Source organism: Myotis nattereri (assembly GCF_964212035.1).
Source record: "Myotis nattereri genome assembly, chromosome: 12".
NCBI classification, from domain to species: domain Eukaryota; kingdom Metazoa; phylum Chordata; class Mammalia; order Chiroptera; family Vespertilionidae; genus Myotis; species Myotis nattereri.
In genome coordinates, this window is record NC_138087.1 from 56,330,364 (window position 1) to 56,345,168 (window position 14,805).

Below are 14,805 nucleotides of genomic sequence, written 5' to 3' on the forward strand. Positions count from 1 at the left end.
CTCACATCGATGTTTCTCTCTCTTCCTCCCTCCCCCCCTCTAAAAAACAATGGAAAAAATATCCTCGGGTGAGGATTAACCAAAAAAAGTGATTCTTCTTTCATTATCAATGTCATGGAGTTAGAGTTTATGTTTAGAATAGTGAGGTGTTTCTAATAGTAGATGTGCATAGATAGCCGTTGAATTGGTTCTGACTCCTGATTCTTTTGTAGGTGATCTTTGCAGAGCTGTTTCAACTTCCAGCACCCCCTCACATTGATGTGATGTACACAACACTTCTCATTGAACTGTGCAAACTTCAGCCTGGCTCTCTACCCCAAGTTGTATCCTTTCCTTTGTTTTTAAACTTACTCTTGTTGGCCTAGCTTTAAAAGATTACTAAATATTTCTGCTTGTAGGTTTAAATCACTTCATGAAAACAGTTTGACTTTTTTTTTTTAAGTTAAACATGTGTGTACCATGCAGTTTAGCCATTCCACTCAGGTATTTATCCAAGAGAAATGGAAGCACAAGTCTATACAAAGACTTAGGCATTAATGTTCATAGAAACTTAATTGGTAATAGCCTCAAACTGAAAGTCCAAATGCTCATCAGTATATGAGTAGATTAACAAATTTTGTTATGCCTATACAGTGGAATACTACATAATAAAAAAAAGTTTTTGATACCTGCAATAACATGAATCAATGATAAAATAATTCTGCTGAGTAAAAACCACCAACCAAACAGCCCTGAGTGGGTGGCTCGCTTGGTTGGAGCTTCATCCCAAACACCAGAGGGTTGTGGATTTGATTCGCTGTGAGGGCACCTACCTAAGTTTCAGGTTAGGTCTCAGGTTAGGGTGAATTCGGGAGGTAGTTAATCAATGTTTCTCTCTATGTCTCTCCTCCCCTTCTCACTCCCCTTCTAATCCCCCCCCCCCCATACACACACACACTTTCCTTTCTAAAATCAATGGGAACATGTCCTTGGGTAAGGATTTTTTTAAAAAATCCAAATAATTCATACTATGTGATTCCATTTACACAAAATTCTAGAAAATGCAAAGTGATCTAGTGATAACCCCATATTTGCTTGGGAGCATGGGTAGGGGTGGGGAGAAGGGAGAATGGATTACAAAGGAGCATGGAGAAATTTTATAAGTGTTCATTATCTTGATGTTTATGGGTGTATACAGGTCGAATTGGTACATTGGTACTTCAAAGCTATTTTTAAAAAGATCAGCTCTGACCGGTTTGGTGTAGTGGATAGAGCGTCGGCCTGCGGACTGAGGGGTCCCAGGTTCGATTCTGGTCAAAGGCATGTACCTTGGTTGCAGGCACATCTCCAGTGCGGGGTGTGCAGGAGGCAGCTGATTGATGTTTCTCTCTCTCTATCCCTCTCCCTTCCTCTCTGTAAAAAAATCAATAAAATATATATTTTTTAAAAAAGAATAAAAAGATCAATTACATGAAAAAATGTTTTAACATTATCAGTCATTATATAGACTTCTAGGAAATGCTATTTATTTTTTCTATCACAACTTATTTTGAAGGAGGGTGGAGAATAGTTTTCCTTATCCTCAAATTTACAGCTTGCACAGGCAACTGAAATGTTATACATGCGTTTGGACACGATGAATACTACATGTGTAGACAGGTACAGTAATTGCCTTATTTCTGTACTGGTTGTTAACCAGTTCTACTCCCTGTGCTTTATAAAAGAATTTGATTTGCCTTTTTAAGAATTTCCAAGTTGATTTTTCTTACTTGCCTCCCCCAAATAATCCTTTGTATGTACATTAAAAAAGTTTAAATTTTTAAAAAACACACCTCATACCTGTTGTAAATATCACATTACACTTTTTAATCTAATTTTCAGTAGGAAATGATGCCCGTGCTAAGGTTTTCTTTAATTTCGTTCATTGTTTACTTGTTTGGTGATTTGGTACAGATACACTTTTCCCACTGCTATTGGGTATGTAAGCTTTTATAGTAGACTTTATGCTAACCTCTATGTAGAAGTAGAGTCCAATATTATATATTTATTATATATAAGCACATATATATTTTTATTTAGACGTAGTATCTGTTTCTAAAATAATTAGCTTCAACATAACTCCAGCTTCAAGATTGTTTATACAAATGACCATATTGGATATTTATAGCTGTGGCCATTGCATGCCCATTGTCTTCTCTTGAATGACATCTATGTACCACCTTTCTTAACCTTTGTCAGCTTCCCAAATCAGATCAGGACAGGTTTTGAATATTTCTCCAATTTCCATGATCTTTTATGTCCATTATTCAAATTCCATATCTGAAAATTTATCAGTAAGGGCTATTCTGTGTCATTGACCTACTATCTTGATTAATTTCAGTGACTGAAATTAGAGCTACATGAGAGATATACTTTAAGAAAGTGTCTTCTGATTTATTCCCCCAGTCTAATTAGTAAAACTACCAGTTGTATTGAGCATCCCAGTTATGCTATTCATTCAGCAAATATTTATTGGGCTCTTAAAATTTTCACAGCATTATACAGTTTGCTAAGGTGATTCCTATCTAGTTAGATTAGATATATTTTTAGAGGCAAAGGGGCTTCAGTGGTATATTTTGTTGTTTGTGGTGAAAGAGTATGGTCATGATGGTTAAAAACGATGCTTTGGCTCTTCCATTTATAAAATGTTTTATCTGCAACTTAATCTTTTTTTGCCACTGTTTTGTTTTAAGTAATAGGAAAAATAATATACTCCTCAGAAGTTATTAAATTATATAAACATATAAGGTGCCTGACACAAAATAGGCACTCAAGTTATATTATTCACTTAAAAAAGGATAGCACTATTAGAAGGAGTGAGATAGGAAATTGTTATTTTTTTAAGAAGATGAGGTACAGGATTTGCAGAGAAAAGGGTAAGTGGCAGAAGATACAGCTATAGAAAGGGGTGTATGCTTGTAACTTAACTCTATAACATAGGGTTTTATTTATCTGAAGGATTACATAAGTTCCTGGTATAAACTGTAACCATTCATCTTTTTGTGCTCCTTCCTCTCTCTTCTCTGTATAGGTTTATTAATTGGTTTTCCCATCATCTAAGTAACTTCCAGTTCCGTTGGAGCTGGGAAGATTGGTAAGTGGTATTATATTTTAGCTTTCCTTTCTCTACAATCTACCATAATTTTAAAGATACTGTTAATATTTAAAACTATAACATAAAAAAAAATCTTTATGGTCTAAAAGATTTAGTTTAATTTTTATATTTATATACATAAATGAAATAATTTAGGTAGAATCTATTTTTAGCTAAGTACAAGTTAGGTATAAGTACAGATTCAGTGTAAGAACTTAGAAAACTATGTTTCCTCATTAGGTCAGATTGTCTTACTCAAGATCCTGATAGTCCCAAACCAAAGTTTGTAAAAGAAGTTCTAGAAAAATGTATGAGGTAAGTTCTTTGTGTTTTCTCCTTAACTTAGGTCTCCTAATTTTTGTGGGAGGATTTTTCTCTTTTGCATTTGTGGTCTATGTCCAGAATATAATTTTTAAAATCCAACTACCTGCACTTCTTCCTTGTTAGTTTTTAATCAAGATGTAAGCTAAAAAAAATTAGACAACTATAACATCTGGATTTTGTGTAAATTAAGCCAAAAGATTGTTTTGTTTTGTTATTTGAGAAAAATATACTAAGAACTTTATCCTATTCATCCAGATTCCCTCATTAACATTTTACCACATTTGTTCTAGTTCTGACTCTTTTTTCTCCTCTATGTGTACACCATTACATTGGTCTTTTTCTTTTTCTTTTTTTTTTAAATATATTTTATTGATTTTTTACAGAGAGGAAGGGAGAGGGATAGAGAGTTAGAAACATCGATGAGAGAGAAACATCGATCAGCTGCCTCCTGAACACTCCCCACTGGAGATGTGCCCGCAACCCAGGTACATGCCCCTGACCGGAATCGAACCTGGGACCCTTTAGTCCACAGGCTGATGCTCTATCCACTGAGCCAAACCGGTTACGGCTACATTGGTCTTTTTCTGAACCCTTTGGAAACAAGCTGCAGATAACATCTCGTCACCTTAAACCGTCCATTGTATATTTCCCCAAAACAAAGACAATCAATATACCACCCTTCAAATTGGGAAATCAGCTCTGGTACAGATACTACCATACAGTCCACGAATGCTGCTGAAATTTTGCTGCTGACAATGCCTTTTTTTCTTCCCGGTTCAGAATCCTATCCAGGAACACATGTAGCAGCATGTAGTTGTCATTATCTTCACATTCCTCAGTCATGAACAGTTATTGTTCTATTTTTCATGTCCTTACCAGTTTTAAAGAATCTAGGCCTCACTTTCTTGGGTCACTCTGCTGTGTCCTCATGACCAGACTCAAGTCTTGCATTGTTGTTGCTCTTCATAGTACATCCCACCACTGGAGGTGTTAACTTTGACTACCTGGTCATGTCTCTATCTGCCAGGCTTCTCCACCTAAATTCACCATTTTTCCCTTTGTAATTTTTTTTTTGGTAATAAATATTCTGAGGTTATACTCATCCTCTACTCATCGTCAAACCTCTACATCACCCTGTTCTTCACCAAACCTCCACTGGCAACTCTTTTGACCTGCCACCATTATGATGATTGCTAAGTGATGTTTCTCTTTTTCCATTGTTCCTTCTTTTATTAGTTGGCATTGTACTGGGAGGGTGCTGGAGATTGTGACTTTCCAAATAAGTTGGATGTTAATGAAGAATGGGACTGATGAATGATATTTCTGAAGCTCTTATTTGTATTGTAGGTTGTCTTATCATCAGCGTATATTAGATATTGTTCCTCCTACCTTCTCAGTTCTGTGTCCTGCAAACCCAACCTGCATTTACAAGTATGGAGATGAAAGTAGCAGTAAGTAAAATAAATCCCTGTCTTTAAAAAGTAACAATGCAAGTATTCTCTGACATCAGTTATATTTGAGGAAAAGGTCAACTCTTTCTTGGGTTTATATTTTTCTCTATTTGAAAGGTGATCTGTTACTAGCCACTATTGTTTTATTTGCCCTTTTTTTTTTAATCCTTACCTGAGGATATTCTTCCTATTGACTTCTAGAGAGAGTGGAAGAGAGTGGGGAGAGGGGAGAGAGAGACATTGATCGGTGCCTCCCACACGTGCCCCCACTGGGGCTGGGGAACCTATAACTGAGGTCCAAGCCCTTGACTGGGAATTGGACCTGTGACCCTTAGGCCCACAGGCCAATGTTCTAACCACTGAGCAAAACCAGGTACAGCTGCTCTGTCATCATTTTGAAGATTCATTGTGATATACTTAGTTATTACTGGCTTGTAACTTTTCTTTTAACACTGGTTATTACGTTATAGTAATGACATTATGTTAAATATTGCTAAGCATAGCAAGATGAATTTATAGCCAGAACTTATTAAAATAGAGATGTAACTTGATCATCTGATACCAATTCAGGTGTTGGGAGCACAGTATATATACATACACTATGTTTTGACCAGTGAGATTGCATTATAAGCCAGAGGGACTATAATTTGATATGCCATTTTGTGCTTCACACTTCATGAAGGTAAGGTGTCCATTAGTCATCGCTGGTAGAGAGTTAGGTGTGGAGTTTTTCCAAGTCAGTCTTTTCAGATGGCACTAAACACAGCTCCTCCATGAGCCTTCCATTTCATGTTGTGTAGATTCTTTGTATTTTGAAACTTGCTCCTCTCTCTTGCCCTCGTACTGCACTCCTAATTCTCCACCTACACCTCAGACTACGCCTGTTATCCATGAAATAAACCCCCATGACTAAATATATTTCCTATATATCCTTAATTCTTAAAACAACTCTGAGAAGTAGGTATGTTAATTATATAAATTTTACAATGAGGAAAATGCTTCAAAGAGGCAAAGCCAGAGTGAAATTGCTTCTGAGTGATAGAGCCCAGATCCAAGTCCAGGTTTACTGACTGAGCAGCCTTGCTCTTAACCACAGTGCTTTCCTGAAAGAGCAAAGCTTGATGAGGCACTTAGAAGTGCTGAGTTTTGAGTTCTGCCTTGTACTGGTTCAGAATTATAAGACAGTCTTTAATATCAAGGACTTTTGTTAAACATCATGCTTCCCTTTTTCCCATTGGAACAACTCAGCTTAATATTTAAGGCCCTGCTAACAGTCGTTCCTGCTTTTGCATTTGTCAGTTCGTCCCACATGGAGCTCTACTCCAGCCAGGCCCACTTCCTTTTTTCCATCCTCTGGTTCTTGGTTTTGTCTTTGTGCTATTGCCCAGGCTGGAAAGCCCTTTCTATCTTTGGACCTTGTTCCTTCCTAGTGTCTAGACCAGTGGTCGGCAAACTGCGGCCCCTTGAGTGTGGCTCTTCCACAAAATACCACGTGCGGGCGCGCACGTACAGTGCGATTGAAACTTCGTGGCCATACTCAAGGGGCCAAAGAGCCGCATGTGCCTCGCGAGCCGCAGTTTGTCGACCACTGGTCTAGACCAACCTCCATGACTAAATATTTTTAACCTTCAGCAAGCCAGTTTTGTGTTGCTTTGTGGCTACTTCCCTTTGTGAATATCTTGGTTCCCCAGCCACAATATAGACACCTTGGTTCCAGGTATTCTTTTTTCTGTCACTTACTTTCCCAGTTTCAAGGAAAAACACAAAGTACATGTGACCTATTGTAATTTACTTTATTCATTCCAAGTGCCTACTAACTCATATTCTATGTCAGAACTTCCTTTTTAATTGTTACCTTTGTCTACCTTACATTAGAAGTGTGTTGCTCTGGTGATGCCTTACAGCATACACTAGCACAAATTTCATACCATAAGGACTTGATAGATACTAACCAGTAGTAAACACAGCTCATGAACATCTGGCTTGTGGTATGGACTCAGAAAAAGAAAAAAGAAGAAAAACTTTAAGTTGGCAGCCTTCATCTTGTTCAAACCCAAACTCAGTTTGCTCTATCACAGAAAAGGGGGAGGAAAGGGGAATTGGCAAAATTGAAAGAGGAATATATTGAGTCTCAGCTTTTCAGCTTACAGAAGCCTAGGGACTTGAGGATATCAAAGGACTATTTAACTGTATTCACAGTTCTCTTCATTCTCATCCCTGAAGATCAGCACACCTTGTACTGTTAATTTCAGTTAGCGAAGTGTTCTTAAGTGTTGAAGTGAGAACTATGCCTTATTTTAGGTAAAAAGCCTTGACTTATTAAATGTAACTTTCGAATGTGTTATTTTTGTACAGATTAAATATTGATCTTAAGATAAAGAGTATTATGTTAAAAAAAAAAACTATTGTTTTTAGTGTCTCAGTTAATTTAACTATTTGCAGGAATAATCTTCAAACCTGACCTATACCCTCCCTTCCCCCCACTCCCCTTTCTGTGCATAGATTCTCTTCCTGGACATTCGGTTGCCCTCTGTTTAGCTGTTGCCTTTAAAAGTAAAGCAACCAGTGATGAAATCTTCAGCATTCTGAAAGATGTACCAAATCCGAACCAGGATGATGATGACGGTAAGGGAATTAAATATTTCTTGAGAGGACTATGTATAGGCTAGGTTAGAGCATGAACATAACTCTGGCAACATGTGCTCCTTTTAAATCTCATTAGATGCTCATAAATCACTATATTCCTTTGAAGTCTGTTCAGCCTGTCAGTTGTACCTAGTACCTCGGAATTTTCTCCCTTATATAAAAAGAGATTCTAACATCCTTATGAAATAGCTTGGATTATGTATATAAACTAAATGCAAAGCACAATATACTACTATCATTGAAAGATTTTTAGGCATTCCCTGCTTTCACTTTAGAGAGGTTCGGGAAGATTTGGTGTATTACAAAGTTGGATATTTTCTCCAAATTAAACTGTTATAATAATAACTAGAGGCCTGGTGCACAAAAATTTGTGCACTCGGGGGGGAGGGGGAGGCCCCTCAGCCTGGCCTGTGCCCTCTCGCAGTCTGGGACCCCTTGGGAGATAACGCCCTGCTGGCTTAGGCCTGCTCCTGGGTGGCAGAGGGCAGGCCCAATCCCTAGGTGCAGTCCCTGGTCTAGCTCAGAGCAGGGCCGATTGGGGAGTTGGGGCGCCGCCCCTGTCATGCACAGAGCAGGGCGGATTGGGAGGTTGCAATGCCACCCTCAGTCACGCTCAGGGTAGGGCTGATTGGGGGGTTGGGGCACCACCCCGTCACACTCAAGGCAGGGTAGATGGGGAGGTTGCGGCGCCACCCCCTGTTGCGCACAGAGCAGGGCCAATCGGGGTTGGGGCGCTGCCCCCTGTCACTCACAGAGCAGGGCCCATCAGGGGGGTTGGGGAGCTCCCCGTCACTCACAGAGCAGGGCCGAGCATGGGGTTGGGGCACCGCCACTGTCACACTCAGGGCAGGGCCAGTTGGGGTTGGGGCGCCACACCCTGTCACACACACAGCTGCAGGGCGATCTGGGGGTTTGGGCACTGCCCCCTGTCACGCTGATCCCGGTGCCAGGAGGCCTCGCAGCTCTGCTGATCCTGGTGCTGGGAGGCATATTGCCCTTTTACTATATAGGGTAGAGGCCTGGTGCACGGGTGGGTGCCAGCTGGTTTGCCCTGAAGGGTGTCCTGGATCAGGGTGGGGGTCCCCACTGGGGTGCCTGGCCAGCCTGGGTGAGGGGATGATGGCTGTTTGCAGCTGGTCACACACCCTTCGGGGTGGGGGTCCCCTCTGGGGTGCCTGACCAGTCTGGGTGAGGGGCTGAGGGCTGTTTTCAGGCTGGGGGTGACTGAAGCTCCCAACCGCTCCTTTTTTCTTTTTTGTTTTTTTTATTCTGGACCAGCTTTAGCTTTGAGGCTTGGCTCCAGCTCTTAGGCCTCGGCTGCTGAAAGTAGGTTTCTGGCCTTTGCTTACAATGTTGCGATCCTGCTGGCTGAAGCCCGCCCCGACTAAAGCAGGTTTCTAGGGTTTTGTTTAGCTTGTATATTTGTTACATAGTTGCTTAGAGTTGCAGCTCAGAGGCCGGCAAGGCAGGCGGGGAATGTTGGAGTCCTCCATCACTGAAGCAAGCAAGCCTCATGGTAGTTTCAAGCTGCCTGGCTGTCGGCCGCCATCTTGGCTGGCAGTTAATTTGCATATTGCCCCGATTAGCCAATGGAAAGGATAGCGGGCGTACGCCAATTACCATGTTTCTCTTTTATTAGATAGGATGTTTAATACTATGTATCACGTAATTCCAGTGAAAATCCCTAGGTATTTGGAGGGGAAGAATAGGAAAGTTGACAAAATAATTTATAAGTTTCCTTGAATCAATAAATGGATAAGACAAGTGTTGAGAGGGACTTGCCTTATCACATGTAAAACACATCTTGAAAACCACACGAACAAATGATACAGACAAATCAGTAAAACAGATGAAAATCAGCGACAACTAGGTAATTTTCAGGAGGAAAAAATTTTTTTTATTAGATCTAAGACGTGCATAATAAAGGGCTAATCAAAATAAAACATTAATGGTTTTTGGGCTATTTATTACTGGGATTTTGTTTGGATTTTTCTAAAGACACTTAGGATTTTAGAGAAAATGTAATTAGAAAGCCTAAGTCAAAAGTATGATATTAAATTTAGACATTGTCAGACTTCTTAGGACGTAGACTGAAGTGTTTAGAGTTTACTGTAATTTTTTTTTTTTATTAATATACTAAAGGCCCAACGTACGAAATTTGTGCTAGGGACTTGGCCCTCGCAACCCTGGCTTCGTCCAGAAGGACGTCCAGAAGGTCATTCGGCTCTCCAGTCTAATTAGCATATTACGCTTTTATTATTATAGAATTTACCTTGCTACCATATAGAGAGATAAGAACAAGGAAATCTATGTGATATTTATAAAAGAAATGTGTCACATAGAAAAATTAGGGAAATAGCCAAAAAATGAAGAATTATGATTATGCTTAGTTTTATATCTTGGGTATTTGAAATCAGTGGTGGTCTTTTATTGTCTGTTAGTACTCACAGATGTTACATGGATGTCTGACTTAGTGTTTAGATGTGAGCACACCATCTGTTTAGCATTCCAGGTGAGGGACCAAGGAATTGCTGTACTTATGTTCTGTCTTACTATGGAATATTTTTCAGATGAAGGATTCAGCTTTAACCCATTGAAAATAGAGGTTTTTGTGCAGACTCTGCTACACTTGGCAGCCAAATCGTTCAGCCACTCCTTCAGTGCTCTTGCAAAGTAAGTGTAACAAGAACACAGCCCCTTTCTTTAGGTTTTGAACTTTGCTTGAATACCAGCAGCACAGTCATTTTTACCTAAAGTTGCTGAATATGAAGGTCTTAGTATTACAATGTAACTTGATACAATGGGTTTTGGTTTGTGGTAACTAAAATCCTTGTCCTATGGCTTCTGTCATCTGTGTGTACAGTTTACATATATACATGGAATGCATTTTTTTATATAGACCTTTAGAGAAACCAGTGGAAAACTTGGGTTCTTAGGACGGTCATATACTAGTATATAGTCAAGAAACTCCCACCCTGTCTAGACATCTTCCTAAAGAAACTTAAGCAGAAATCAGAGTCCACTGCATTTTTGGGAGCCACTCAGTTTGACATCTAAAGGAAGCTTTCTAACTCGTCAGACAGTCCAGAATTAGAACATACAGATATTCCTCCAGCCAAACAGAGAAACTGACCTCCTCGCCCCGTCTCAGCCTATATTACTTGCAGAGTTCCCACAGAATATGAGTCACACAGAATATACATCACCAGTGTTTGGAGATGATTCCTTAGACCTCACTTATTCTTAGATACACAGTAAACTGTAGTCCTGAGCTAACAGTGGTATATTGTAAATCTCTTAAGATTTTGTGACAAATTACATACAAACTGAATTTCTAATCATTCCTTTTCTATATATCCTTAATGGTTAACATTTGGTTATTTTGCACTGTAAATTAATACTGAAAAGTCTTTGAAACATTACAATGCTTAATGAATAAGTTTTTAAGTGGTATTTTTTTCTCCCACTATCAAAAGGTTTCATGAAGTCTTCAAAACCCTAGCTGAAAGTGATGAAGGAAAGTTACATGTTCTAAGAGTTATGTTTGAGGTCTGGAGGAACCATCCACAGGTAAAAACTACTTAATTATACATGTTGAGGCTCTGATTGTATAGGGCATAAAAACAAGGCTATTTATTACTATTGTTTCAGTTTGTAAACATGACATTTGACTGTCTATAGGATGGTTTTTAAATCTATGTAATTTTCTTAATGCTCTGAATTAATGATATTTGGTTGAGGGTTTTTTCAAGGTTTTTTGGGGACTATAATATCAGCACATTTTTAAAAATATATTTTTATTGATTTCAGAGAGAAAGGGAGAGATAGAAACATCTATGATAAGAATCATTGATCAGCTGCCCCCTCACTGAGGATCGAGCCTGCAATCCAGGACCTTTCAGTCCATAGGCCAACGCTCTATCCACTAAGTCAAACACCCAGAGCTCAACACATTTTAAATAGTACAAATCTTATTGCTTAAAGATTCTACCAATAGGGTAGGAAATAGTTAACCAGTTTCTGCAAACACACACCAGATTTTTTAATCTTAATATATTGTTTTTATACCATGAGTTATACAGAGGCATTTAAATAGGTTTCAGGATATATTTAAGATTTTTATAAAACATTTCTATAATTTTGAAAGGTGAGAGTGGTATTATCTAATTTTTTTTTTAAGTTTGTGTTACCATTCAGAGTTTTTCTTTTTTTTGCTCAATCTTTATTGGTGTTATAGTATTCCTGCAATAAGTACCAGAGCTAAGGAGAAGGCAGAATAAGTCTTACAACCATTCTATTTTACTTGTCTAGCAGTGGGATTATTATGGCCTATGTATGAGTGCGATTTATCCTAAGAATTCTTCTCTCATTGTAGATGATTGCTGTACTAGTAGACAAGATGATTCGTACACAGATTGTTGACTGTGCTGCAGTAGCAAATTGGATCTTCTCTTCAGAACTATCTCGTGACTTTATTAGGTAATGTGAATTATTTTACAAAGTTCTTATTCTCTAAGAATTGGTTTTTGTGTGTTCTTACACATGAGCTACAAATTTTGATCCAGACCAGGTTGATATTAATATATACTAATGGTCAGATACCCGGGCAGTGGAAATACAGCCAGTCAGGTTGCAGTGTTTCTTAGACACACATGTAAGTTGAATTAGGACTCAACCAGTCAAGTAGAAATGCTGATAAGGATCTAGATTATTAGAGAAGATCAGGCTGTGTGTCAGGGTCTCGCTAGACAGTGGAACACGGAAAAGAATTCCAGCTCCATTGGGGACCTAGAATGCACACTAGGAACTGGGAGAATAGTCACAGATTAAATACACATCCTTAGAGAACTGAGGGAAGCTTGGTGGACACCCAGATGCCTGTGAGGGAGCGAGGTCTCACCTCAGTCATAAAAATCCTGGATTTAATGCAGAAGGTTCATTCTACACCCATTTCCCCCTAAAGGAAAGACACTTTTCACTAAGTTTGGTTCTTATTCATGAAGTTGAGTCCCCAATCTTTATAATTGATCAGGACTCAGACAACAGGAATTGACACAAAACAGGGAACAAAGGGAAATTACTTACAAAGACATAAAAATTTAAACACTAAGCATTTATCCTTTTCATTGTGTCTGTTATTGGCAGAGGACACTGGTCTGAAATAAACTGAGTCCTTAGGGTGAAAGGATATGATCTTAAGGTTATCATACTGGCTAAGTTGGCATTCACAAATGAAAGCAACAGACTTGCAAACTCGCAAAAAAGTGACTACCGAAGTATGTATTAGCCATTATCCTGAGTGATTTACATTTGCAGCTCATTTATAACACCACTGCAAAAGAGGTTACATTATCCTCCATATTTTACAAAGTAGAAAGTGTTACAGAGTGCTTAAGTAGCTTGCCCAAAGTTGCATAGCTCAGTGCAGCTGGAATTCAAACACATGCATTCTTGAATGGATACATTGCTCAAGAGCTCTGTGCAAGCTCAGCTAGTTCTCTCTGACCACCCTTTCCAGAGTTAAAGTACTCTTTTTTTATCCTGTCTGCTAACATTCGAAACAAATAGTAAGACAATCCCACTTAAAACTGTCATCCAAATCAGAATTTGTACAAGGAAGTACTACTCTTCTGTGTCTTGGGGTAAGGAGACCTACTGCATAGACAGAAAAGTAATTAAGAAGTCACTTAAAAGCGCCTACGAGGTGATTCTGGTACTTTAGCAATTTGCTGATAAGGTAGCTGACATACAAATATTTATCTTACTCTTAAAAGCCCAGCAATTTACAGTTATTATCAACTAATGAGTTTCTTAAATGTTCTGAGAGAATTGGCTGAGTGTGTACTAAATAGTATAAAGCATGTAGAATGAGCCTCAGATTAGGTCTTCATTTCAAGAAAATTCCAATATTTAGTGTTTAAATGAGAACATGTAATTTTGTTCATGTTTTTTCTGGCTTTTCATTTCAATGAATATGCACACATTTCTTCAATATGTGTATCTCGTAGGCGATGGAAACAAGAAAAATGACAAGAACCCAGTATTGCCTTCAGGAAGCTCACCTGTATCTAATGCAGTGATGGCGAACCTATGACACGTGTGTCAGGTGACACGTGTACTCATTTTTTTGATTGATTTTTCTTTGTTAAATGGCATTTAAATATATAAAATAAATATCAAAAATATACATCTTTGTTTTACTATGGTTGCAAATATCAAAAAATTTCTATATGTGACACGGCACCAGAGTTAAGTTAGGGTTTTTCAAAATGCTGACACACCGAGTTCAAAAGGTTCGCCATCACTGTTCTAATGGGTAACAATAGATGCTTACATGTGATGGGGACAATATGACTAATTCTGCCTAAAGAGTGCAAGGCTATACCAGACCTTAAGAATGAGTAGGTTATAAAAGTTGAGATGTCTTATTTTCTGTTAGCATAGGTTAGCATACAGTAACCAAATGCCATTTTACTTTAAGATTGTTTGTTTGGGAAATCCTGCACTCTACAATTCGTAAGATGAACAAACACGTTCTGAAGATACAGAAAGAGCTGGATGAAGCTAAAGAAAAACTCGCAAGACAGCACAAACGGGTAAGTCTTGTTTCTACTCATAAAAGGTCAACGTACACCAGAAACTCTTTGAAAATATTCAAAATTCATTACCTTGAATGGGAACTTATTTTTTCTGGGGCCAAATTATCTATAGCTGTTTGTCGTAGTGAAGGAAGGAAAAGAACATGGGGGTTGTTTTCTGCTGCACGGAGAGCCTGTTTGGGAAGACATAACCCTTACCTTTCCTTAGTTGATCCTCTCTGGATTGAGGAGAGTGAAAGAGAACACCTGTGCAAGTATTTCTCTACATTTCTGCTGCAACAGGAGGGGGCAACTATTGATGTTTACCACTCCACCTGTACTGTGAAAGGGGTGAGGCAGTCATTTCCAAGTTTATAAAATGATTCTCATCAATAAGTTGGGTACTGTGCCATTTCAAGGGGGGCGAGGGAGAGTGGTGAGCTGGCTGTATTCTGTGATTTAGCATAATAGTGCTGATTTTCTTTATGATAATGTTTTCTAGTGTTATATACACATTTACCAGAGTAGAAGGTGAGAGCAAGCTTAATGACCTATACGAACCTATAGCAGACTCAAGTGCTTCTAGTTTCCATAGAGACACGCATATATGTATGTATATAAACATACTCTCACGGTGTCCCCATTTTATACATGTATAAATTGAGGCTGAGAGAAGTTAAATAACTTGATCAAG

General features: G+C 38.7%; 1 protein-coding gene across 2 annotated transcripts in view; it reads left to right on the plus strand.

Annotated features, from left to right (window-relative positions):
- The window catches only part of NCBP1 (nuclear cap binding protein subunit 1), a 47,159-nt gene that overhangs the window by 27,012 nt on the left and 5,342 nt on the right, over nt 1–14,805 (plus strand). For both annotated transcript variants that reach the window (XM_081102978.1, XM_081102979.1), the window contains 10 exons: nt 213–323; nt 1,574–1,638; nt 3,050–3,112; nt 3,353–3,427; nt 4,784–4,887; nt 7,390–7,512; nt 10,104–10,206; nt 11,010–11,103; nt 11,909–12,012; nt 14,015–14,129. In XM_081102978.1, coding sequence (XP_080959104.1) covers nt 213–323; nt 1,574–1,638; nt 3,050–3,112; nt 3,353–3,427; nt 4,784–4,887; nt 7,390–7,512; nt 10,104–10,206; nt 11,010–11,103; nt 11,909–12,012; nt 14,015–14,129 — 957 coding nt within the window. The remainder of the gene's footprint in view (nt 1–212; nt 324–1,573; nt 1,639–3,049; nt 3,113–3,352; nt 3,428–4,783; nt 4,888–7,389; nt 7,513–10,103; nt 10,207–11,009; nt 11,104–11,908; nt 12,013–14,014; nt 14,130–14,805) is intronic.